Source organism: Antedon mediterranea, chromosome 5, assembly GCF_964355755.1.
Source record: "Antedon mediterranea chromosome 5, ecAntMedi1.1, whole genome shotgun sequence".
In the NCBI taxonomy this organism is placed as follows: domain Eukaryota; kingdom Metazoa; phylum Echinodermata; class Crinoidea; order Comatulida; family Antedonidae; genus Antedon; species Antedon mediterranea.
In genome coordinates this window covers 19,836,706-19,864,637 of record NC_092674.1, presented here as the reverse complement: position 1 = coordinate 19,864,637, position 27,932 = coordinate 19,836,706, and the positions used below count along the sequence as shown (strand labels likewise).

The 27,932-nt window shown below is 33.2% G+C and overlaps 1 protein-coding gene across 4 annotated transcripts; it reads right to left on the bottom strand.

Annotated features, from left to right (window-relative positions):
- Positions 1-110: 110 nt before the first annotated feature.
- LOC140049433 (patatin-like phospholipase domain-containing protein 4) lies at positions 111-25,061 on the bottom strand. Of its 4 annotated transcripts, none has more exons than XM_072094312.1 (5): positions 24,979-25,061; positions 11,386-11,773; positions 10,290-10,520; positions 9,109-9,174; positions 111-964 (listed from the first exon to the last, which is right to left on the bottom strand). In XM_072094312.1, the coding sequence occupies exons 2-5, from the start codon at positions 11,740-11,742 to the stop codon at positions 647-649; spliced, it is 972 nt and encodes a 323-aa protein (XP_071950413.1). In that variant the 5' UTR covers positions 11,743-11,773; positions 24,979-25,061; the 3' UTR covers positions 111-646. The 4 variants fall into 4 exon arrangements, with proteins under 4 accessions (XP_071950413.1, XP_071950416.1, XP_071950415.1 ...); XM_072094315.1 differs by lacking the exon at positions 24,979-25,061 and adding an exon at positions 24,675-24,747; XM_072094314.1 differs by lacking the exon at positions 24,979-25,061 and adding an exon at positions 22,402-22,500.
- Between the last annotated feature and the right edge of the window lie 2,871 nt (positions 25,062-27,932).

Below are 27,932 nucleotides of genomic sequence, written 5' to 3'. Positions count from 1 at the left end.
TCAACTATAAATGTGTAATACTTGCACTTTTTGGTGCCACATCAATAATAATTAATATATATATATATATATATGTTCATTGCCTGATGTGTTTATATATATATATATATATATATATATATATCATGTTTAATATAATACTTATATATATAAACTATTAAAAAGCACTAAAACGTTTTGTATCAATTATCTTAACAAAAACTACATCATAACAAAACATTTTTTAGGAAATTATGATATTAAAAATATTATTGAGTAGTTAGTACCTTCTAATTTACACTTCAGTGATGAGTATTAGAAAATACAAATATTTATAAAATAAAATGTGTATGTAATGCTACACAAACAGCTCGTCTAAGTAGCACCAATAATATTTAAAACAAAATCTGAGTACTGAATTTTTGGTGGCGTATTAATTGAATAAAAGTAGAACATTAAGTGTTATAAGACAAATAATGAATGTTTATGAGTTAAATGGGGATAATATTTTCATGAGTTGAAGACAAAGCGGAGTTGAAACTGTCAACGAAAAAAGCAAATTCATCAACCCACACTAACCAAAGGATCAGTTAACGTGATTGTAATTGGTTGACTTCAGTTATTTTCGGTGAAATAGAACTGGATTTAAAAGAGGTTATTGTATAATCTATTCAAGCTCCAAGTCTGTCTCCAGTTCATGTTCATACAGCTGATTCTTGAACAGGAACACTCTAGCATCTTGCACTCCCTTATGGTAGTACTTCTCAAGTACTGATCTATGTGGAGGGAACAGTGCCTGCACGCCACGCACTACATTCAGTGCACTCACTTTAAAACTATGCCCAAAAATGTCGTAGCTCAGGTCAAACCAAGTTTCATCACTTGGGCAGATCTGTTGTTTTGAACCGCAGAATGGTGAGACAAAGATGGTTTTTGCAGATGGCATTGCTGGTTGATTCCACGACATCCCTCCATCCATACATTTCTACGAATGAAAATGATTTATAATATAAAACATTAGTTATACACAACACACAGTCTACTTAGTTGTTCTGAATTAAACTTATTTTCTCATGCAACTCAATTCCAAAGGCATTCACATTATTTGTTATCAGGTTTTGATTTTTATTTTAAAGTAAAATCATTGTTTTTGTTCATTTATTTTTTGGCACAAGTAAACAACTTTATTACAAAATTTAACATGGCCTATCCAAAGCATTATTATATCTTTTATGATTTTTGGGTGTGACAATCTTCAAAAGTTTATGGAACAACATTTTTTTCAAACTAATTCATTATACTGTAATGTAGATTACACAGTTGTATTGTCCTACATCATTTACATTATCCTTGGCTGAGAAAAATGTATAAATGAAATGTGGAACACTTAGTCTATCTATCAACTTGAAATGATTCGATATAGTTAATATAAAAATGAATTTACTGCACACAACTAAAATGTCTGGTACCTCTAATTAAACTCCAATTATTTTGCACTAATTACTTTACATCAGTAAACCTTGGAAATCAGTGAACATTTAAAATGATGCAATCAACGACTGATTATATAACAACAGGGTCCATCCAGTGACATGCTCATCAAAATAGCAATAGACATATATAATATACATTCCAATTGTACCAGGTGAAAAATATTCAGTAATTGATATATTTCGTACCCTGTTGATTACAGTTACTACACTATTATTATAGAGATCATTAAAAAAAAAGAAAACATTCCGCCTGATCGGTCACCTGTCAAATTATGTAGTCACTCATTGAAAAAAACATGTTTTTTATCTTCAAAATAGTACTGTACAGAGAAAATTAATAAACAAAACATACAAAGTGTATAAATAAGTAAAACTCTACATAGTAACAGTGCTTTAGTTAGTCACTAAAGTGTTGCAATTTCTGTGAATTTACTGTACATGTTCATAGTGATTCCTAATTGGGCCAAAGTGGGGCAAACACTGTGAAATAGAGTTAAACGTGTTGGTTAACAGGTGTCCTGTGCTGGACATAAAGTCCCATTGGGTCTTTTCAAGTTTTTATTGGCTTATTTCTGATACAATCTCATCACAGCCTAGTTATCAAAAATTAAAAATCAGATCTACAAGGTCGTAGGCCCTATCATTGTCTGTGAGACACCAGTGAAAAAAGGATGCGCAGAGCCCACTGACAGTGTCTGTCTACCTGATGGATATCATGTTTCCATTGGGCTTGGCTGGATGTAAAATTCCGGACAGTTTTTATCAAATGACTTTTCTTTTAAAGCAGTATTGTATTTAACTACTACACATTGTTAAAATCAGTATAACAATTTTCCATGAGAAATGTATAATCTGTATTAGGACGTCAATGGACAATGATGACCTATGGACAATTATTGTACCTCTTGAACAAACTACCATGCAGAGAATTATCCCTCAACATCCCCTTAAAAATAACTACACCAGGAGGAAAACTAACTATCCATAGGGCAACTATTGTACCCATATAAACAATTCTATAGGACCACTACCCATATGATCACCAGCAGAGCAACTACCCATAGACAACTATCCATAGGACAACACATAGGATATAAACTATCTATAGGAAACATACTCATAGGAAAACTACACATAGGACAACGACCCATAGGAAAACTAGTATCCATAAGACAATTACCTATAATACAATTACCCATAAGACAATTATCCATAGGACAACTATCCATAGGACAACTATCCATAAGACAACTATCCATAGGACAACTAACCATAAGACAACTATCCATAGGACAACTAACCATAAGACAACTATCCATAGGACAACTATCCATAGGACAACTATCCATAGGACAACTAACCATAAGACAACTAACCATAAGACAACTATCCATAGGACAACAACACATAGGATATAAACTATCTATAGGAAACATACTCATAGAAAAACTACACATAGGACAACTACCCATAGGAAAACTAGTATCCATAAGACAATTACCTATAATACAATTACCCATAAGACAACTATCCATAGGACAACTATCCATAGGACAACTATCCATAAGATAACTATCCATAGGACAACTATCCATAAGACAACTATCCATAGGACAACTATCCATAAGACAACTATCCATAAGACAACTATCCATAGGACAACTATCCATAGGACAACTATCCATAAGACAACTATCCATAGGACAACTATCCATAAGACAACTATCCATAAGACAACTATCCATAGGACAACTATCCATAGGACAACTATCCATAGGACAACTATCCATAAGACAACTATCCATAGGACAACTATCCATAGGACAACTATCCATAAGACAACTATCCATAGGACAACTATCCATAAGACAACTATCCATAGGACAACTATCCATAAGACAACTATCCATAGGACAACTATCCATAAGACAACTATCCATAGGACAACTATCCATAGGACAACTATCCATAGGACAACTACCAATAAGACAACTATCCATAGGACAACTATCCATAGGACAACTATCCATAGGACAACTACCAATAAGACAACTACCAATAAGACAACTACCTATAGGACAACTACCCATAATACAATTACCCTTAAGACAACTACCTATAGGACAACTATCAATAGGACAACTATCAATAGGACAACTATCCTTAGGACAACTATCCATATGACAACTATCAATAGGACAACTATCCATAGGACAACTACCCTTAGGAAAACCACCCTTAGGAAAACTACCCTTAGGAAAACTACCCATAAGACAACTACCAATAAGACAACTACCCATAAGACAACTACCCATAAGACAACTACCAATAAGACAACTAACCATAAGACAACTACCCATAAGACAACTAACCATAAGACAACTACCTATAGGACAACTGCCCATAGAACAACTGCCCATAGGACAAGAACTGCCCATATAACAAATATGATACATACATACATATGAAATATATGACAACTAACTAAGTATAATTCAAAGGAACCTGGTTTTACTTTTACTTTTGTTGAAACAACTACAATGTATTCTTCTTAATTCATGTCCATACAATTGACAATACATAACTAGTCATGTTGCCTAACAATTTTAATTGAAATTGAATGTGTCATGCAATTCAGATGGCAGGTGCGGGCAATATTACAACTCTAAATCAAAGGTTCGTTGTTTGACAGCTACACTGGCCAGTTATTATACCAGCTTTTCAACAAGCAAAATAATCAACAGCGAAGACAGAACATGTTTGTTTAACATTAATGAATATGACCTCGCATATAATTATAACAGTTTTTGATTTTTCTCAAAAAGATATTATTGGCAACACTTTAATTTCATTGCAGTGTTGGTTTATTATTTAAAATCTCTCTCTCTCTATACAGAGTACAGTATATATCTATCTATTATGATAAAGTTTCATATTTTATTTAGTAATCACCATGGACATGAAAGTACATTTCAAATATTGAGTATCTGAATACCCATCTACCCTTTATAGTTGATCTTGTTTCTGCTAAAAAAAAACCTGATTATTGGCGAAAAGTAAAGTTAACCCTAATTTATCTGCAGCAGAAAGGAGACAAATTTTCAATAACCGTTGTCAGCCTGAAAAGAAAATAAATAAAAGGCAAAGCTAAACGGTTATTTAGTGATTGGCCACTGTATCAACTTGAATGTTTGACTGCCTGCTGAGTGCATTGTATTTAGTGATTGGCCACTGTATCAACTTGAATGTTTGACTGCCTGCTGAGTGCATTGTATTTAGTGATTGGCCACTGTATCAACTTGAATGTTTAACTGCCTGAGTGCATTGTATTTAGTGATTGGCCACTGTATCAACTTGAATGTTTGACTGCCTACATTGTATTTTTGGTATTTCATACATTTACGATTTGGGAGCACAAATTTAGCAGAAATGCAGTGGATTGTATTATAATTTTAATAAACGGTTTATTCTGCGCTATGAAACATACCCCAAAACTTTAATGGTACTCACTATATATTACAAAAACCACTCAAAAACAATTGAGTTATCTTCAAATGAATTAGAATGTAATACATCTAGTAATAACCCGCTACACGTATTACAAGATTTGGATGAACAATATGCAACTGTTTTTTGCCCAACTTTTTTATCCTTGAGATAGATCCTGTAGGACTGTGTATTTATTTGAGAAACCAATTATGTAAAAAAGACATTCAAATAGTTTATTTTATCTTTTTATTTGGTATGAAATAATTCAGTTTTTAAAAAAACACATCATTTGCATGATATGCCTTGAGGAACTGAAGGACTAAACTACAAATTAATTGCTTTCCACAAAGACATATCCTGTACTCATCTGGTCAATTAACAGTCTTAAATTTCCGAAATTCCTAAACGGTGTGATGTGAGGTAAAATCGCCATGGTTAATAATTGAGCATTTAAAGAAACACCAAACCAATCACACTTGGCTAAAATGAACACCTTATGCAAGACAGTGTATGCGTTGCTGTTCTTGGCAGGTGGGACTCCCAACACATTTTAAATCACCTAGAAGGGTGGGGTGACCAACCGCTCTTCTACCTTAATATAATCACGTATTGCACATAACTTTCACCTATGGTTGAAGGATGGTCCTGGGAGATCAAGCTGGGTGTGAAGATCATTTTTACCTGCAGCTGCTCCTCAAGTGTTTTTGTTTCAACTGAGCAGCTAGCTTACTAGACAGCCTCCCTGTCCTAATGCCCAATCAATAATCTTAAAAATCGATTTATCTACAATATTTGGGCAAGATTGTTTTATATACTGTTTTAAACTAATAAAACTACTGTAATAATACATTACTAATTCTGTAAAATATTTATTCAAATGATGCCACGATGGAGATACACACCACTACACCAAATACTGAATTAAAAAAAACATTTGGGGGTTGTGAAACAATGGCAGTATGTATACCATCAATTAGTAACATACTGCAGGTTATTAATTACTATGATATATTAAAAAAAAAAATAATTTCACTCATGTTTATTCAGGTGAAAGCTAATACTGGAAAACATTCTTATTAAAAAAAGCCCAAATTATAATATTAGGATGGATTGGCTAGTAATCACATGAATATATCAGAGGGCATACAACAGGTTCAATGACACTGAAATACTAGGGTGGGAAATACTTGAGGGTGGACAACACAACCTAAGATGTCAATGTCAGAAAATTGATTTGACATGAGAAAATTTATGTTGATAAAAAAATATGAGAAATATTATTTTTACTAATCAACCTCACATGAGATAATTTTAGAAAAATAGAATAATTGGAATTATAAAACCTGAAAAAACTTCAGAATGTAAAAATAGATTATCTATATTTGCTTTACAGTGCAATCTTTTATTCTTTGCTTCAGGAAAAGGTAATTCCTACTTTTTGCCAACTATTTCATTTTTAAAAACAAGGCAGTATTTGTGGGAGTGTTTGTGTTATGTAATTTAATGCTGCAGGTTGAAATTCTGGGACAGGGCAATATTTTATCACATGATGCTGGATTATTTCCATGAATTTTTACCATTCAATAGCTGATAAAAAAGTTCTACAATCAAAAGTGTAGAGTGCACCCATATTTGCTCTGTTCCAAAGTTTAAAACTAGGAGCAGCACCTTTAAAAATATGATTGAAGATGGAAACAACCGGTTTGATGTTGATTAATTAAATTTATTTTAAAATCCTATGTATTTGTAAATATGTGAATGTGATTGGCATCACATGACTACTGTTTTGAAGATTGTAATTTAAATTCCCAAAGAGTGTTTATGTTAGTTATAAATACTAGGTAATTTTCGGGTAGCAACAAATACTGGTCGTCAAACTTGCTGTATCACAACATATATATTTCTATGATTCATAGCGCCCTCTAAAAAATATGGGATGTCATTGAATGTTATAATTCAACTATTTGTATAATATAACGCAGGAAAACAATGTAAGTGTTTTGATATACAGTAAAACAATAATTAATGTTTCGAATTCATTTAAATTAATGGAGATTCATTTGTTGAAGAAATGTACTATTCCTTATTTGGATTAAAATACCAATCCCACAACAAATCCCATATTGTTATTATTTTCAGTTTGAGTAAACAAATCAAAAGAGAAAGTGTAAAAAGTGAAACACTTCTATTGAGTTGAGGAAAAAAAGGTAAATGCTTTGAAAGATAAGATGTCCCTTACAAGAGTAAACATTGAGATGGCCACCTGTTGGGAGATATCAATATTCCAACAATAGACTACAAAGGCATGCGTTCAGTTGATCAAAAAAATTAAAAGTGACATGAACATAGTTTGGTTGTTCAAGCAATTGGTCAGTTTCAGTCCAGAGGCATAACAGTGTCAAATAAACACCTTTCATTGGTCAACTAATTGGTAGTTAGACCCAAAGATATTCCATTTTAAGGCTAACATGCATTGTTTTGTATTATCCTTCTTGATACAGTATGTTAATATCAATGACAGCCTACAATAACTTAAAAAGACACTGAGATATTGTAAGAACAGAAGAATATGAAATCCAATACTGCTTTGGAATTTCGCCATCTAGAATAACACATTTCTAAACTGATTAACAAAGTAGTTTTAACCATATTTTGACATAAATGTCTTTTAAATAACCTTTTTTAAAATATAAACTCTGTAGCTTTTATAATCTGTGACAGCCAATTCCAATTTCATAAAACCAATACATTACTGACTTTACGTCACAATGCAAAATTGCTTTGATGCCGTGTTCACAGTTATCTAATAATATGTACAATACACACAGTGGGCCTACAAACAGTATTTGCAAGGTTTAAGTTTTCAAATACAGTGAAATTGAAGTAAATATTTCAAATAGGCAACCAGTATTACATAATTTTTGTTGTGTATGTTCGAATGGTTTCATCTGATTTAATTTATCAGTAATATTTATTATATCAGATAGCAATCCTGCAACATAACTAATTGTATAAATTTTACTAAATTGTTTTAATTACCTATGTTCAAAGGTTTCATTAAAGGATAAAATTCATTAATATTTTATTATAAGAAAGAAAATATTATTTCCAATTGTATCCATTTTTGTTTGCAAATTAAAATATAAAGTGTACAGTAGACAGTACGTCATACCAAAATTAATTTTGAAAGCAATTAAACTTTTAAACAAATTGTGAGTACATCAGTTGGCGGTGTGCTTTGATCGTGAGGGCAATTGCAGCGTTTTTAGCTAGGAGTAGACATGACAAGGTCAGAGAAAGCCTGTGGGTCTTTTGTCAACACCAGGGTGGCCTACATACATCATTAGAAACCCATAGAGAGAAAAATCCTAAGTGTCTTAGAAGAAGAGACAGCATCCATAATAAGTCTACAGGCAGAGAGATGCAATTAACTAAAGAGGAAGGATACTAAAGAAGAAAATTAGGCTGCAAACTGAGAGATAAACTAGAAACAGACAAGGTGGTATGATGTGAAATATTTACGCAAAGCCAAACACAATTAAACATTACCATAAACTGTAGGCGACCAGAATCGGAAACACCATTTCTGATCCTTTGTACCAAGCTAGACAGATTATCTACATGTATTTGACATTAAGATTAATTGAGAGCACAGCTAATCATGTCGATGAAACAGTTATATCACTTGCTTGCTGCCCTCTACAGTATGATTAACTTTGACAATGTATTTGACAGTAAAATACAGAGAACATAGTCATAAGAAAGTTATATCAATAGTTGCTTGCTGCCCTCTACAGTATGATGATGATCTGCCGTTAATAACATTGTTGTGGCCTCAATGAGTATTTATCAAATCTGTTTTACAAAAATTTCTCTTAAACATACATACTGTAATTTTATGTAAAGCTATGTACAGTACAGGGTATACTCGACAATGTATTTTACTTTTACACTTAATGAAAAATGAAGGCTGTTTCTTTTAAATTTGATAATTATTTTTATAAATTAAGAATATTTCAAAGCTATAGGTTTAAAAAGGTAATGTAAAAAAAAACCAGGTGTGTTTTACTTTTATCTTTTGAAATCCATGAATCATGTGCAAATCAAACAAACATTTAAATAATTCTGTATCGCTTTAAAATCTTACCTTGCCCCTAAATATTGGTGTTTGCATGCCACTATAGACAGGAATGTGACAACTACATAACAGCGCCTATAAAACAGAAAACAATTACATTTTAAAGTACATGTTAATGCTATGATAAGTTTACAACTTTTTTTTTTGCTGTCCTTCAATCATTCAATTGTAAATGTAATGTATTGTACAGGTCAGTGTATAAATGCAGTATAATGTATAAATGCAGTAGAGTATATTAATTATTATAGACCAAAGAGTATTACAGATTAACAGTATGGTACATATTGTACAAAAAACTACTGTACATTGAGTAAATCAGGGAAATTAAGAAAGAATGTGTCTGAACAGTTGGGGATTAGCGTACAACGCGTCGTAAACTGTTGTGGCGTTGTAGTGGAAAACGGTTGATAGTACCATTTTAGCGTACGACGCTACTGTAAGTCAACGTTATATCCAATCAGAACGTTTCCTGTCATGACGCGAAACAAGGTTTGACCTAGGCTGACATCTTGTATCGGCAATGCGTGAGAGATGGATTTCAACAACAAAAAAGCCAGAATAAATATAGCCTACAGGCTACAAATACAACTGTTAAAAAACACTAGGCTAAAAACTAAATTTATCAACTGATTACCATATATTTTCTAACAAATGACTACATAAATGCACCTTGTATTTAAACATAGTGACTACAATCTCGTCCCCTTTTAGGCCTAGCTAAGAGCCAAGAGCCTGCGGTTTGTAATGTGACCTTGCTAGTAACGTTGTACGCTAAAACGGTCTAATGCCATGGGTCTGAAAATAGCCTTATTTTAAGTCTTTAGGCACATGGCCAAAGATTAAGAATTAATTACTGTCCTCAGACACAGGGGCTTTTTAAAAGAAAGTTCACTGCTACTCGTCTCGAAAGGTGAACTGGGTTCGAACACGAGCAAACTATGTACACTGGACCTACAGTTTATAGTCCAAGAAGACTTGTTCAACACCATAACTGCCAGAACTATGAGCGAGTCTGCCTCGAACCCATGACAATATTGCTATTGTTACTCTTTAGCCACTGTCAGTGCCAAACTGCTCGGCCATTGGATGCGCTTGATGTGGTATATGAAGTAGATGAAAAAGCGGTGGACATTAAACAAAGTGCCTAATAAATATTTCATCAAGAATATGGAATGTTAGTCTTACTGTACCTGAATTAGTTCATCTCTATTTTCAAACTGTGATATCATTATGTTCTTGCGGTTACTCAGCATTGTCAATGAAATAAATAATCGACCACTTGCCATCGTATGTGCATTTGGGGGTAGAAGACGATCAAGTTCAGAGTGTAACGTACGTGATACACTAAAGTTAGGAGTGAGAGCACCCAGTGGTTTGCTTTGTATTGTATCTGCTACGTCGTAACACAACTGCATTCCATCCTAAAGAAAAAAAAATAGAAAAAGTACTTGATAAATTATTTAATTCTAAACTTATACCCTTTTCCCATCTGCATAAATTTGTTTTACTTCCTAATTATTAAGTGTTTGAAATGTGTTAAGAAATCTTGGGAAAAGGCATATTTGCATGCTACTGATTTATTATACCAAACAGTAACAAATTGAGACATTTGGAACAAAAATAGTTTTCCGCCTTCGTAAACTATGAGCTTCCGCATCGTAAAGTTTGGTAATGCTTTCTTTCTATTGAATATAAATAACTGCGGGACGAAAACAATACAACAATTGAGTAATAAACTTAGAAATAAAGTTTATACAACCTAATACAATAGTCCCTTTCAAGTTTCGTTTAGTTGTATTCTACTAGGCAATGACAGGAGTGATAGGTACAGTACAAAAGATGGGATAGTACAGTTTAATGTCAAGGACATCTAAGGGTTTTTATCTGAAAACAATGGACAGTTTAAAACAATTTTACTGTACTTCCTTTTTTATCTTCTCAACTTTCACATTTCATAATTACTGTATTTCATAATACACAAGATTGACCTCAATAAAAATAAGACACTTGTGAAGTGTAATATTCTGTGTTTTATCATAAAGCCAGAACACATTTATTTGCATTAGTATAATATTCCAAATAATTAATAATTTTTTATCATGGTAATTTATGATGCATTGACACTTTAACTAGAGAAATTGTGGAAAAATGAATTAATAAATAGTTATAGGTTAAATTTTAACTTTCATTTCAATGAAAAGAAAAAATGCTACATAGTTAGCATACATGCATTCATATTATTGTATCAATAAAGCATTTCTTACAATATAGGCCTACAGTACTTACATTTAATTTCTTTGGAGAGCATATCATAAAAGCAGCTACTAATGCCCCTGCTGAAGCGCCACCAACACCTCGGATTCTCTTCATAAATCCCTTCCCATGAGTCATCAAACACTGGATTACTCCGACATGGTATGTTCCGAGGAATCCACAACCAGCAAAGGACAGATGTAACTCTGAGCTATTTTGCATTACCATTGCAGTTGGCAGTGCGAGTCCTTGATACATGTCATCCTCATTTTCATCATCATCTCCATCATTCTCATCATATCCATCAACCTTATCATATTCATCACATCTCGCTATATCATTAAAGTATGGGCATGTCTCTTTAGGTGCGGTCTCAAGAATTACCTTCATTTAGTTTATGCAGTGCTTGTATCAAAGATTTCTAAAAAATAAAACAAATTTGTCTATAGGAATGTTGGCAGTGTTCATATTTAACCCTTTGGCATAGTATCTTAAAATAATTACCTCTTAAAATTAAGGACATTGATTTCAGAAGATAACTGAAAAAGCAACATTTTTAATAAAGTTGTTTATACATTTTTATGGTTTGTACACTTTTATTTTTCTTACAGGTTCACAATTTATTTTATATTCCATTGGAATTTGGAATATCCAAGACTTCTGGGCATAACATGCTTTTACAAGCAAATTCATTAAGCATTCAGGCCTCTGTGGTTAAATACAGTTTGTGTAAGTGCATGTGATTGGTTATCAGTTTCAAAACACATCAAGGTCTTGACGGCGTGAATTTAAGTACAAACTGCGCAGGATATTTGTAATCCCATGGACGTCATTCCGGCGGACAAATTTGAACCGCAATAAGTCGTTGTCAATGCAATATCTTTTGATGTTTTGGTCAAAGACGGAGTTGTCTAACCAAGCTGGTCAATATAAACACACAGAATTAACCGGAAAGTGTCCAGATCCGAAAGAAACTTTGATTTTACTTGTTTACGAAATTTCTTCCTTTTTTAATGAATAACCCTTAAGATGGTTAACCACAGGAGGAGGACTGCAAAATTTAAACCAAAAAAGCACTAAAAATAATGACGTCATCAGTCATTTTAAGTGTATGTAAAATACAGGGAAAGTAAAAATTACTTGCAATCATTGGTTGTTTTCCAATTATGAGATTGTATAATATTTCAAAAGGATTACTACTCTACAATACAGTTACAATTTAAAAGACCAAACAGCAGCTGTAAATGGATGAAAGCAAGTAATTGAGCCAATAATTCCAATGAAACAGCTTGTGTCAATTTGTTTTACAATTTCATTATATGACATTAATAAGATCAATGTACATTTTAAATTAATACAATTGTGGCAACATTTGTGAAAAGAATTTTGACTAAGAAAATAAAACAAGACATCAAATTACAGTCTAGTTTATAATCTACAGTAATTAATAATATATAGTATTATAAAATTTAAAGTATACAATTACAAAAGATTAAATTGACAGAAGTAAAATATTAAGATACAACACAAACAAAATACAAAATAAAAACAAAAATGTGATGCTTTATACTAGAAATTTCCCTATTATTATTACAGATTGATTTGGAAAGATCCTAAAAAAGAATGAGGGTCATGTCATAAACTTTTTTTTTATTTTCCAGAAAAAAACATTCAAAAAGGAAATAAAAAAACTATGGACTGTTAAAATTAGAAAACGTAAAACATATTATATGGAAGCACATTTCACATCAGCAGCAACAAAGTTGAATGCAAAATTCCCTAATTAAGAGATCATAAGAAATTGAAAGAAAAAAAAGCAAGAGTTTGAAAGTAGAAGAAACATGAAGGAAGACAATAACTTTACCTTGATTGTATTGCTAGTGTACGTTTGAAACAATTTAAAGCCAATGAATAACCGAACAAATTATAAGCAACTATCATTTTATCAACCAAATTATCTTATAGTTTATATGGTCAACAAGCAAATGCTAATAAAATATCACATTATGTTAATTGTGTCATTGCTGTTGAATATAATAGCCAAGCCTTGATTGGCTGATTGAGTAGCAGACAATACTACTTGAGGGTAGGTTACTTTTCCTGAACAGCAAATTAAGGAAAGTATTATTGTGAAATATTAGGTCAATAAACACATTAAAATATTGTGTAATCTTTTTAACTGTGCAATTTATTTATGTCTGTACTGCAGACACAAAAACAATAGGATAAAAGTTATACCATTATAAACTAGATTTAATTTGTCACTATGACGAGTTATAGGTTATATGCATTGATTTAAATAAAGATAATTGATTTTTAAAAGATATATTGATTAATTGATTTTGTCAGAATCTTTAATTATTTATAATATATGAAAAATAGGATCTTGCTAACTCAAATACAATAGCCGGTATCACAATCTGATCAAAGATCCCTAATTCGTATGTCATAAACCACTCTTTTTATATAATAAAAAAGAGATCTAGATTTCATTATAAACCATGCGGATAATCTATACAAGAAATAAAATTTAACAAACAACATATATTCAAAAAACAAATCTTATTTCGTTTTGTTTCCCAAGTTGATTTCGGTACCTTGAATGAATTCTATAGATCTATGCGAGCACAGACCATCGAGCCATACACAACTAACTAAAAGTTAAAGAAAGATTCCTTTCATGTATTTACTATGCAGTAATCACTTTAGTGTAAAAAGACTATTACATTACCGGTACCCTTTTGTTAACTTACACATGCATAGCCTGTCACTTTTAATGTGGTTTCAAGTTGAAAAGTGAATAAAATATGGTGTCCTGTAATTACTAAAGAAAGGCTGTAAAACAGAGATCGAGTGAAAAAGAGTGTGTATTATTAAGGTTTTTCTTCGCACTCATGGCAATTTTTTAAATGCTTAAAATTGCCTGAAACGTACTCGAATTGTATCGAAAATAAATTTTGACAATTTTCAAACATTTAAGCGTATGCATGCGTTCTTTACGTTACGGATGTATGACCTAAAATTTATGAGTACAAAATTTTGTTTAATTATAATATGCTTGTAAAAATATGATTACAAACGTGATTTTGTTAAATCGTGCATAGGCCGCGTAATTTTTGATTACGCACCGTGACAAGATATCCATATCGATTCGTGGTCATAAGGAATATACTCTGAAAAATTGACGTACAGTGTAGCTAGGTGAAATTGATCTCAAGATAATTGACGGACAGATAGTGCTAAGGAAAGAATAAAATAAAGAGGACAGATAGTGCTAAGGAAAGAATAAAATAAAGATTCTGATAAAATCAATAAGGTTACTGTATAATGCATAACCTAATAAATCAATTACAAATGACTTCCATCTGAGAAGTATGTATTTTATCATTTTTTTTCCCCATATTTCAATGGTTTCTAAAGAAAAATCAAAGTACTGTATCTTCAACAAGTTTAAAGTCCCATACCCTACGTTTTTTAGATCTAATTTAAAGGACAACTTGACCGAGGACCATAATTTAACAACCTATTAGGTATAACAGTACATATGATTTCAGAACCATTGCGAGATTAAGGATATCGCCGCACACGCAAATTGTTGTGACGTCACAGGTGCATCGCAAAATGTATGTCAATGAGATTTCTGGAAAAGTCTGGCAAATTGCGAAAATTTCTAGTAAACACACTTTGTAAATAAATCATAAAATTAGTAATTATAAATGTTGATTTTTTTTATTGTTACTTTTTCTTATCTGGACTCATTAAGTAGATTTTGCAATGTACCTGTAACGTCACAGCAATTTACGGCGACGGCTGTGTATAAAGAACAATCTAGAAGGATAGGAACATCTTGTATTATAAAAGGATGTAAAACTATTGTAAGGTTGTTGGATATTCGATTGTAAAAGTTATTGTGAAGCTGTTGTTTAAAGTGCTTACTGGATTGTTAAAAGTTGAAGTTAATTGAAATTAAAGCTTTGTTTTGAGTTATTTTACAACTTTGTGGATTTTTTGTGTATACTTTTAATGTCACAAGGGAGTTCCTAAAGTATTTTCTACCGCTCGAAAACATACATAAAGGGAGTTTGTGACAGTCACAAACATATTATTGAGATATTGAGATAAATTTGTTCATCTTTAAATGGTTAAAAATGTGAACATAAGGCGTTTCTAATAATTTTAGCGGCCCGCTATAAATCCCAACATGCATTGCGCGCAGATTGATATTTTTGTTTTTCGTCTGTAATTCACCCACTTTTTGATCGATCGTGAGGCCAAAAGATGAGAGACTCCTATCTTTTTAGCGAAAATACTTGTTTCTCTCAATTTGTATCAACGAAGTCTGGCAAAAACAGAAAGATAATTAATGCAGCAATTATACAATGTCAAGCTAGGCCTATCTAGCGTACGATGTTCGTATGTTACCAATGTTTACCAGCTAGACTTCAAACTAAGCCTATGCTAGGTAGTGCATTGTTTCTCTCTTTTTATCATAATTTACTATAAAACGTACATTTAAGACAAGGAATGACCTCGTTTAATGTTTTTAAAGTAATATATGCATTATTTTTACAAAACGTCACAAATTGTAGGGAATGCATGGTCTTTAATCTTGTACTTTATTCGTTCATTCAACCTAATGTTACATATTACATAATCTATTGGAGTTTATCTATTGCTATTGTGCTGATTTGTGTGTTTTTGTTATCACAATAGCCCATTTAGATTGCAACAACCACTCAAATCAAACATACCTATTTAGGTAAAAACAATTTATTTTTTATCAATCACATTTGATACTTTTCTTTATCAAATATTTGAATGCTTTTAAGCATTGTAGATAATTAGGTGCAGTGAATTGCATCATTACAATGCAAGAATGTACAGTAATCCACAGCAGATAAGTTTAATCAATTTAAGGGGGTAAATTCACTACTCTTAGTTCACTGTATATAGATCACAGTTTATTTGGGGTCACATAGGTGAATATTCAGGATTTATCACTAGGTACAGTACAGTAAATTGAGTTGTAAACTTTGTAAAACCATGGAAGATATTCTTGGTTATGATGATGCTCCGGCATGCACGTCAGGGTACAAAACTACTGTATTTTACCTCTCATTTCGAATAAAAACCACCACCTACTGTACAATTGATTCATGCCACACTGTTACTAAGGGTGTGTTCAGACTCACAGCGTTAAGGTGACGTTACTGTATGTAAGCGGCGTACATATTTTTGTGTTTCAACTAGGCCGCGGATTAGCGTTAGGGAGCTGTTACTGTTACTGCCACTGCCAGTGAGTGACGTTAATAACCCTAGCAGGAGAGGGTAGATTTAATAACTCTAATCCAGTGATGTATCAGTGATTTTAAAGGACCGGTGCGGGCAAAACATTTATATTGATCATACATTCCAATAATTATCGATCTATAGTTTCCCCTATGTTTCATAATTTTTGGGATTTTATTTGTGTTACACGAGCTTGTTGAAAATAAGCACTTTCTTATCAGTGGGGGGATAGTTCAAATTACACAGTAAAATCTCTATTTTTTTGTACACAAATTTTGTAAATAGAGAGGCATTTTAAAAAGCTATGAAAAATAAACGGTGTGGTAAAAAATGTTATCAGATGACTAAATATAAGTAATATAACTTGAATATTACATTTCTGATATTTTTATTCAACTTCTTCAGATTTTTATTTTCATGCTATAGCAAAAATTATCCACCATATATCCACCATCTTTTTTCACCGTCTAGGGAGTCACCAGACATGTTATTACATTAGGTTAACTACCTAACTACTGAAAAAAATTCTTCCTGGTTTTTATGGAAGAATTTTGCCAAATTTTGTATTTGACCATATTAAGGAAAATTCATGTTTTTTCGTCTCGATTTCTGTTACAAATATTTTATTTATGTACAATTAACCAAATATTATATTTAAAATTCATGCCTGTACCTGAGCTTTAAACTTAGCAGACAGCAACAACATAACTTGTCCCTACTGTAGTATAAAACAGCGAAATATCTGTCAAATGTACTTTTAGGTTTTCAATTTAAAAGAACAGTAAAGTTGGCGTCAGTGATATGATATTTTCATAATTTAAATCAATTATGAATTTATCAGTAAATTGTCTGTAAAATAATTATTGGTTATCCAAACTTGGCGGATAAACCCTTGCTATTGTCACAATCTTTTTTTTTTGGTTATCCGCATTTTTTATTGTTGAAGTAAGCCAACTTTGAAATGAGCTAGAAAGCAAACAAAAAATAATATATCTCCAATTTTTTTATATTATGTAAATATCATGTAGGAGATAATTTTCACAAAATTTCATCTAAAACAAATTTGTCACACAAGGTCAAATCCTAGGTCAAATGGAATAGAATAAGTTATACATCTTTTAAATAGTTCTATCTCAAAAGTAAATAGAAGATTTGGATAGCTTTAACAATTAGCTTTCCAAAGATACCTGTCACAACAAAATCGGTCCACACGTTACGGAGATACGGTCATTTAAGTATAGCCCGCCGCATCGATTTTGCGCAAAATCGCAAAAAAAACGACGGCGCGTAACGCGAACCGTTGGTCGTATGGTGCTCAAATTAAAAATTTCAGGTTTTTTAGCTAAAAATAATCCAAAAACCAAATTTGAGCAAATTTGAAGAAAGTAGGGTTTAACCCATTGGGTGATTTGACATGGAATGACCCTATAGCTCGCAAGAATAAAATGTGACAATCACAATTAAAACGTTTTCCGGAAGCTATTGAATAGTAGATACGAAATCATGTAAACATTTTGCCAATCGGATGTTGTGACGTCATCATATGGCCAGTTAAATGAGAAAAGTCGTATTTTCATCTTTTGCATTATAATTCAATACATTTAAAAGAGCGCGCATAAATATTTCACGTATTCAAATTTCTTCTACACACTAATATGTTGTTGCTGAGATAATATCCTTCCGAAATAGCTATCTTTGTATTTCATTTTGATGCCGTCGCCATGTTAAAATTTTGAATAAATTGCGGCTCCCTTAATTTCACCTAAATCTACACTGTATGTAATATGTAAACAGATTTTACTGTTTATACCGACTGTAATGGAATAGCCCAAATCGTTTATTTCCTACCTATTTCTATAATGTAGCAGGCCAAATAAGACGTTATTTTTACAGGATAGAGGGCGGCAAACAATGTTTTTCTCGTATCAGAGCCGTTCATCTTTGTTAGGAGATATGTGATTTCTATTACGTTTTCTGGTTTGTTTGTCAGTTGCTTGTCCGGCCTGTAGGTCATAATGCTAACGTGAACACTTTCTTTTGGCCTCAACCTATCCCCTTAATGTTAAAAGGTACGTCGTTAAACGTTCATGTTTCACAACTTGCGCGGCGGATAACCAAACTCGTCAAAGTGACGAGTTTCATGTCTATTTCTTCTTTCTTTCCCGGATTTTTGTGCGCAGCATATCCCCTATTGCTTGTGACTATATCATATATAACTTTTTCATCATATGGACATTTACCTGAAGTTGTGCACCTCCATATTTTGAATGACGTCAGAGTTGCGCAACGTGACTTACGCACGATTTTATGAATTTCAATGATTGGTCATAGATTATAAACCAAAAGTTATTTTGTTTTGACACTTGGTGAAAATTTAAGTCATATCATGGGCAAACTTTCTATGGATTAAAAATGGCATGTTTTACAAGAAGTTACGCGCACACGCGCATTTAAAATTTCAAAATGCGCAAAATTAATTTCTAATCAACTTTCTACGCTGATCATGACATTTTAAGCATGTCAAAAATTCCCACGCGCGCGAAAAAAATTACGCGTAAGGTGCGCACGGAGCATGAAAATCATGTGTTTTTCTCTTGAATTATGATTTTACAGCCTTTCTTAGTCATTTTAAAAAAGATTGACATCATTTCAAATTGAAATGACGTCATACGAACACGTTGATTTACACCATTTGCGCGCGTTTTAGTTGCAAAAGTGACAACATATTGTCAAAATTATGCCTATTTTTAATCTATTATAGCTCCTCAGGATCATCCACGACCCCCAATTTTTTTAATTTAATATGTAAGCAGATATGTTGTAGATATGAATTCATGTAGAACCTTTACCACTCGGATGTTATGACGTCATCATATGGCCCCACGAATGTAAAATATAGGATTTTTTACTCTTTCGTTATTGCTTATCACATTCAACAAAGCGCATCTCGCTTATACGTATTCCATTTCCCCCGAAATTGTAATATTGTCTACGTCAATCAACTATCTTTCGCATGAATTAAAAATATTTTAATTTTTATGACGTCATCGTCATCATGTCTAAAAACGTAAATAACTTGGGTCACTTATTTTCATCTTTACAGTAAATTTCAATCTGTTATAGCTCGTCAGATTAAAAAGTGATAATCGTTATTAAAACGTTTTCTGGAAGCTATTGGACGAATTGATGTGAATATTTTGCCAATCAGATGTTGTGACGTCATCATATGGCCAGTTGAATTCAAAAAGTCATATTTTCATCTCTTGCGTAAAAGTTCATTGTGTTTGAACGAGAGCGCATCTCTCTTTTACGTGCTCAAAATTCTTCAAATTTGTATTAATGTAATTATTTAGATAATTATCTTCTAAAATTGTTATCTTTATATGTCAATGTGATGATGTCATCGTGTTAATAATTGGATTTAAAAGATGGATCTCGTATTAATTTCGTCTATGCTACACTGTATATAACATACAGTGTATTCTGTAAATAATGTAATATGCTGTATGCTACAAAATAGGTACAATTCAGCACTGTAAACATACTTAATTCATGTCATAGGATGGCATAATAATTGTCGAATTTCCACGCGTGCGAAAAAGTTTACGCGTAAGGTGCGCACGGAGCATGAAAATCATGTGTTTTTCTCTTGAATTATGATTTTACAGCCTTTCCTAGTCATTTAAAAAAAGATTGACATCATTTCAAATTAAAATGACGTCATACGAACACGTTGATTTAGACCATTTGCGCGCGTTTTAGTTGAAAAAGTGAAAACATTGTCAAAATTATGCCTATTTTTAATCTATTATAGCTCCTCAGGATCACCCATGACGCCCAATTTTTTTATTTTAATATGTAAGCAGATATGTTGTAGATATGAATTCATGCAGAATCTTTACCCCTCGGATGTTATGACGTCATCGTATGGCCACATGAATGTAAAATATAGGATTTTTTACTCTTTCGTTATTGCTCAGCATATTAAATAGAGCGCATCTCACTTTTACGTGCCCAAAAATTCTTCAAATTTGTTTTAATGTAATTATTTAGATAATTATCTTCTAAAATTGTTATCTTTATATGTCAATTTGAAGACGTCATCGTGTTAATAATTGGATTTAGAAGATGGGTCTCGTAATTTTGTCTATGCTACACTGTATATAACATATACAGTTTATTCTGTAAAATAATGTAATATGCTGTATGCTACAAAATCGGTACAATTCAGCACTTTAAACATACTTAATTCATGTCATAGGATGACATAATAATTGTCGAAGTTCATATAGTTTAAAGTATGTGCATGTTGCATTTGCGCGGATAACCCGAACTCGTCAAAGTGACGAGTTCAAATCTAGTTTTAAATTATTTTGAATTAAACTGCAATTCTACAAGTACTAAGAACAAATCAGTATATTTGAAGGTAATATTATATAAATAAAAAAAATGTTAGGATGTACAGTAATACTAATAGCTTTTATGCATTTTCATGAATGTATACATATAGTTCTATCTGCTTTGACCGGATTAGAATGTTTTAAACGCAAGGCATTGGAATGTTGGTCGTTGTGTCTGAACACCTTGGCTTTTAATGCCACGGATTACCGTACGCCTTGCGTAGATATAACGCTACCTTAATGCTGTGAGTCTGAACAAACCCCCTTTAAAAGCTGTTGTTACTCAGGGTCAAGTTTCACCCCATGTCTAAAATGGATCTAGATACGGAATTCCCTAAAAAGTTTTGAAATCCTAAAGTTGTTTGAAATACCTAAAATCCTCCCACAAAACCAAAACTAACAAATTTGTTTTCATTTTAAATCAGTCGTTGGTGATATTGGTATAAGGATGCCAATGGGCAAATTAGGTGGGCCAGTATTTTGTATGGCGCGCCACTAGAGCTATACGTTTGATGATAGCGGTCGCGTTTGAAATCGGTCGCGCTATTTTGTATGAAGCGAGATGCATGCTAGCGGGATATACATTTTCTTTGTTTATATAGATTTAATTGATATTTTTTAGGAACTAGATTATTTATGTGGATATTTTTTATTTGGTTATTATAAATATTTATTATAAATTTTTTTTAATTTGTTTATTTCACAGGTCTCGGAGAAGGACTGTGTCTTTTCAAAATGGCCATTTCTAAACATGTTTAAATATTTTATTAGGCATATAATAATTTACCTCTATTTTATTATGTACTGTAATTAATATATTATATAGAGAATATACGTCTGTGTCTTTTATTATGCAAATAATTACGTAAAAGAGAACAATTTATTTAAAAACAATAATTGTTACAATGTATAGCCAGCGCATCCATTTTTATACTTATGCATACTGTGGCAGATATATCATATCCATGTCGTGGATGCACCTTCTATGATATATAGTGCAGCCATTAACTGTACGTTATTTTTCTGACGGGGATTCCCTATTTAAAAAAAAACACGAACTAGTATATAATTTAGGTATATAGGTCGGCGATACTATAGTTTTCAATTTGAATATCTTTTATTTTCATTTATAATCATTTAATGTAAATAATTAAGTACCACTCAGTGTCTCACATCCGTACGCCGTTCGTAAATCTAAATGTTTAAATATCAGTGCAAGATTACCTCTTTGAGAATCGTGTCCACCTTTATTATCCATCCATTATTATTCTCACATCAAGGCCTATCATTGTACATCATAGTCATACCGTATAAGCCCGGTAAATTTATTTTATTAGTATTATCCTAAAACTATGCTCACGTAAGAGTGGCGGATATTGAACGTAAAAATCATCGTCATACATCATCTTCCTTTATTGCATAAACCTCATTTAGCTGGTATCCACTTGCAGGTATAGAACTAGTTTCGTAATTAACTGTGATTAAAAAATACGTGCGTCATTTGTCCGATGTGCGTCATACCATTGAATACCATGACGCACCCGTGCGTCAAAAATGTAACTTACCTTTAGGTGACCATGATGCACCCATTTTGACGTACTGTTACCATGTTGTTTATGATGGTGGGTGGTAAAGTGACGGACATTGACACACCTCGTTCGGGGGTCATATAGTGGGTCATACAATTGACAAGTGTATTAGGTGGTATCTCTCTCTATCTAGGCTAATTGGTGCAGATTTTTTAGCAGCTTTTCGGGGACCCCCGGTCTAGATGCAGTAGGGGATTTCCGGCAGACTCCCATTTATGCACTTGTCAATTGTATGACCCACTATACGACCCCCGGGAGAGGTGCGTCATGGGTGCGTCATTTACAAATAATTACTGACGCTGGGGTGCGTCAAAAAACCTAGAAAGTACGTCACATCAATGAACAAGGTGTGTCAATATCCGTCACTTTACCACCCACCATATCTGATCATAAACAACATGGTCACAGTGCGTCAAAATGGGTGCGTCATGGTCACCTAAAGCCGATTTTCCACTAGGCGAATTTGTTCGCGCGAATCGAAGGCGTCAGCTAATACGCATGCGTAGAGTAGGATTTGGAAGATGTAAACATGAATACACAGGGAAAAATTTCATTTTAAAATTTTGTTTAGCAATTATTGCTAATCAAACTGATTTTTTAGTCGAGAAACATAGTTTTGTATTGTCTTTTTTGCTATACAATTTTAGAAATGTGTAGCAATAAGGTTGTTTTGTATAGCTTTTTGCTATGCTACACTGGCGAAATTATTCCCTGATACACATGCGTACAAGCTGGCGCTTTCGATTCGCGCGAACAAATTCGCCTAGTGGAAAATTGGCTTTAAGGTAAGTCACCTTTTTGACGCACAGGTGCGTCTTGGTATTCAAAAGTATGACGCACATCGGACAAATGACGCACCTCTCCCGGGGGTCGTATAGTGGGTCATACAATTGACAAGTGCACTACATTGACTTCAAGCATGCTTTCAGTGACCCCCAAGGTTTACAGCCGAAACGGCCGCCGAATGAAACGGCCGCCAATTAAAACACAATTGAATGTATGAAACGCCGCGTGTGCCGTTTATCATACAACGTGTAATCAAAACGACGTGGGGTTTAATACAATTGTTTTACTTTTTTTTCCGATTGAAATGACTTTAGACGTATGTGACTTAATAAATATTAACAGATAGATGTTTTTAATTATCATTATTTTTATTTTACATTACATTAAATATATTATTAAAAACGGCCGCCGACTGTTTTGCCTATTTCAACTTCAATAATTGATATAAGAGTAGGCCTAGACCTATTTGTTTGAATACGTTAAATAAATTTAGAATGGTGAATTATTATAATAAACATTATTTTAATAAAAACTTAACCAAAAAATATGTTTATTCTTTGATTATTCTTAAACATATAGGCTAGGCCTATTGGTTGGTTTCATTTATTTGTCCCTCCATCGTGGTTTCATAGGTTTTACTGTACGTTTATAATACGCCGTTGCTAAAGATACGGTACCGTATCCATGCTTTTAAAAACTAAAGATACGGTAATTATAGAGGGCGCTTCCGTTTGCTAAAAGTACGGTAAAATTGCATTCCTAAAACTCGTACCTAAATATAAAACTCGTTCCTAAATATAAAACTCCTTCCTAAATATTAAACTCCTTCCTAAATATTAAAAACCTAACTCTCTAAATAATCTCTCTTAAATTTAAAACTAAAAAAAAAAATAAAAAAAAGACGTCAAGAAGAGTATCGAACCTACAACCCCTTAAGCCAAAGCCTCACCACATGCCCACTAGGCTACACAGCTGGCTTGCAGAAAACCAATGCAATAACCTATTTGATTAACATCCAAATTACATAGCGCCCTCTATAATTACCGTACCTTTAGTTTTTAAAAGTATGGATACGGTACCGTATCTTTAGACATAACGTTTATAATACTGCATTGGCTTGTTGAAGCAGTTTAGCGGTATTGGCGTCCCATATAGAAAATGTTGGCGGCCGTTTCAGTCGGCGGCCGTTTCGGTCACACACATCCCCCAACACACTTAAATAGTCAGATATTGGTACCTAGTTCATCTAATAAGTTACCTAAATTTTCTCTGGGCTGCCGGTGTAGTAGTATCTAGCAGCGCTCCATACAAAATACCGGATGTTGATTTGATCGCGACCGATTTCATCTGACACCTTCTGTGAAAAGGAACTAGGCCTAGCTAGGCTACCTAGGCCTCCTCTATCTAGTAGGCTAGGCCTAGGCCTAGCTAGCTAGCTAGGCTACACCAAAGAAAAAAGGAAAGGCGTTAGGCCTACACCATACCAGGGAGGTATAACAATCCAATTAAAACTCCATGTTTACACAGTACACTATAGATTAATTAATTTGTAGTAGGCCTACCGTGACTTTACTTGCGAAAACTAAAATATTCCTCGCTAGGCCTATAGGCTAGGCCTACACACACTGTACTGCAGTTAGCTGCTGCTGCTCTGACGAATGACGTAATACTACTAAACCGCAGTAAAATAATTCATGACCAATATAATGACGTAGAACAACTCAAGCACAATAATCCAAAACACGTGAAAAGAATGACGCTGATTCTGTTAGGATCACTAATATATCATTCATAACACTAATTACAGTATAACAATTTCAGGGAGATGATAATTACATGCTTCTTTAATATGATCACTAAGCATAATAGATATTTGATTTAGTTTGATAGTGTAGAGACAGAGCAGAGCTTTACACAATATTGGGAGCTGATTCTAAATGCTCATCATACCATACGTCATTTGTTGACGTCATCAATTTTTTAGATGCTTAAAATAATAATGTTTTATGACTTCTTTATTCAATACAGTAATGTATTTATGATCATGGGGATTAATGATCAAAGATTCAGATTTAATTCGGTTGCAGAGAAAGTAGGATGTGGTAATTTCATTCTAGGTTATTCCAGTAAGAAAATTACTACAAAGAAACCAGCTAAAGTTGGATTGAATTGAATTACATAACAGTTTGAAAAACACAATTAACGGAAGTGTGTAATTATTATTAATTTGTTTACCTACTTGCACTATGATTTCATGCAAGGCACAGTACAAGCTCAGTGCTCATTCTGCTCAAGTAAATGTTACTTGTTTACCTACTTGCACTATGATTTCATGCAAGGCACAGTACAAGCTCAGTGCTCATTCTGCTCAAGTAAATGTTACTTGTTTACCTACTTGCACTATGATTTCACGCAAGGCACACAAGCTCAGTGCTCATTCTGCTCAAGTAAATGGTAGGCCTACATGTTTACCTACTTGCACTATTTTATGCAAGGCAAACAAGCTCAGTGCTCATTCTGCTCAAGTAAATGTTACTTGTTTACCTACTTGCACTATGATTTCATGCAAGGCAAACAAGGTCAGTGCTCATTCTGCTCAAGTACTGTTATTTGTTTTCCTACTTGGACTATGATTTCATGCAAGGGACACAAGCTCAGTGCTCATTCTGCTCAAGTAAATGTTACTTGTTTACCTACATGCACTAAGATTTCATGCAAGGCAAACAAGGTCAGTGCTCATTCTGCTCAAGTAATGTTATTTGTTTTCCTACTTGGACTATGATTTCATGCAAGGGACACAAGCTCAGTGCTCATTCTGCTCAAGTAAATGTTACTTGTTTACCTACATGCAGCACTACTATGATTTCATGCAAGGCAAACAAAGTCAGTGCTCATTCTGCTCAAGTAAATGTTACTTGTTTACCTACTTGCACTATGATTTCATGCAAGGGACACAAGCTCAGTGCTCATTCTGCTCAAGTAATGTTACTTGTTTTCCTACTTGCATGCACTATGATTTCATGCAAGGCACACAAGCTCAGCTCAGTGCTCATTCTGCTCAAGTAAATGGCACCCCCAATGTATGGGATTAAATCTGACTAGTTTGGGAGCCAGAAAAGGGTTACCGTACCTGCACCCTCTAGCAAACTATGCCAACAATGTTTTTGTTTGCTTCCTTATATCAATACAAATCAATTTTTTGCTGTTGGCTGAAAATAATTGGAATGCTTGGTCAGTACAGGGCCAGAGGGTCAATATGGTCAAAGTTAAGACTTTGGTAACTACTGGGTGTATTGGAATATTTTTTTGTGCCAAACTACTCCGAACACCCAGATTAATATCGACTGTCTGATAGTGCTTTAAATTGGTTTCGATCTTATTAGTGCGTAGAAATCATTGATAATAGATCAGCTACTAAGAACTTAGAATGCAGAGTTCACAGGGATGTATCCTATGGCCCTTGCTTTTTATCTAACTATGTCGGTCGGTTGGTTGGTTGGTTGGTAAACCCTAACTTGAGCATGCGACTGCAGCCATGTATATGGCCTTGTTTCTCTGTATCTTTCTCTCTCACTGAAATTATTAAAGAAAACAATTTACACTAACACCTTTGCTGATGACTTACAGCTATATCAATTTTAATCCTTCTGAATCTCATGATATGACTAAACGACTCATCCAACATGCTCTTGCTTATCAATACTAAAACTGAATATATCATTTTTTTCATTATTATTATTGAATACCTAAATTATTATTATTATCTTATTTTACCTATAAAACAGAAAGATGAAAAGAAAGAAAGAAAGAAATATAGACAAAAAAAAAACAACGCATGAACACGTTGGCCAAATTTTATAAGAAGGTATGTGCCAATATAACTAATTATGTTATGTTTTAAAAAGATTTGATATCGTTTTTAACTCTTTCATAGTACATACTGTTATAAATACATTTTTTTTAAAAACATGTTTTTATGTTTGACTCTACAGCTCACTGTGTCGGTCAATTGGTCGGTAGGTAAGATATGATAAGATAATAAGATTTTTAAAGCGCACATATCCACAAAGTGCTCAAGGCGCTTGGTTGGTTGGTTGGTCGGTCGGTCGGTTTTGGTCGGTAAACACTAACTTGAGCACGCGACTGCAGCCATGTATATGACCTTGGGCGCGTTTATACAACACGCATATTCTACACGCCTACGAGAAGTGTGTTTTATAACAAAAAAAAAAGTGGCCTACAGAAGAACCTAATAATAGTAGCAAAATATTCAATAAGATCACAGAACATTGTACATAGTATGGAATCCCATCCTCGGCCGAGATCTTGCTTAATGCTCTGCTTCAACTTTGTAACGATTGACACAGAATGATTTTCATTTTAAATTTTTAACTTTACGACGCACAGGCTTTTTCTGAAATGTGAAGTCCAATACGTTACCAATTAAACAGACCAAGTTGGTCAGAAGAAAAGAAAAATGACGGTCTAATGTACCATGTAACTCTAAATTCACTGA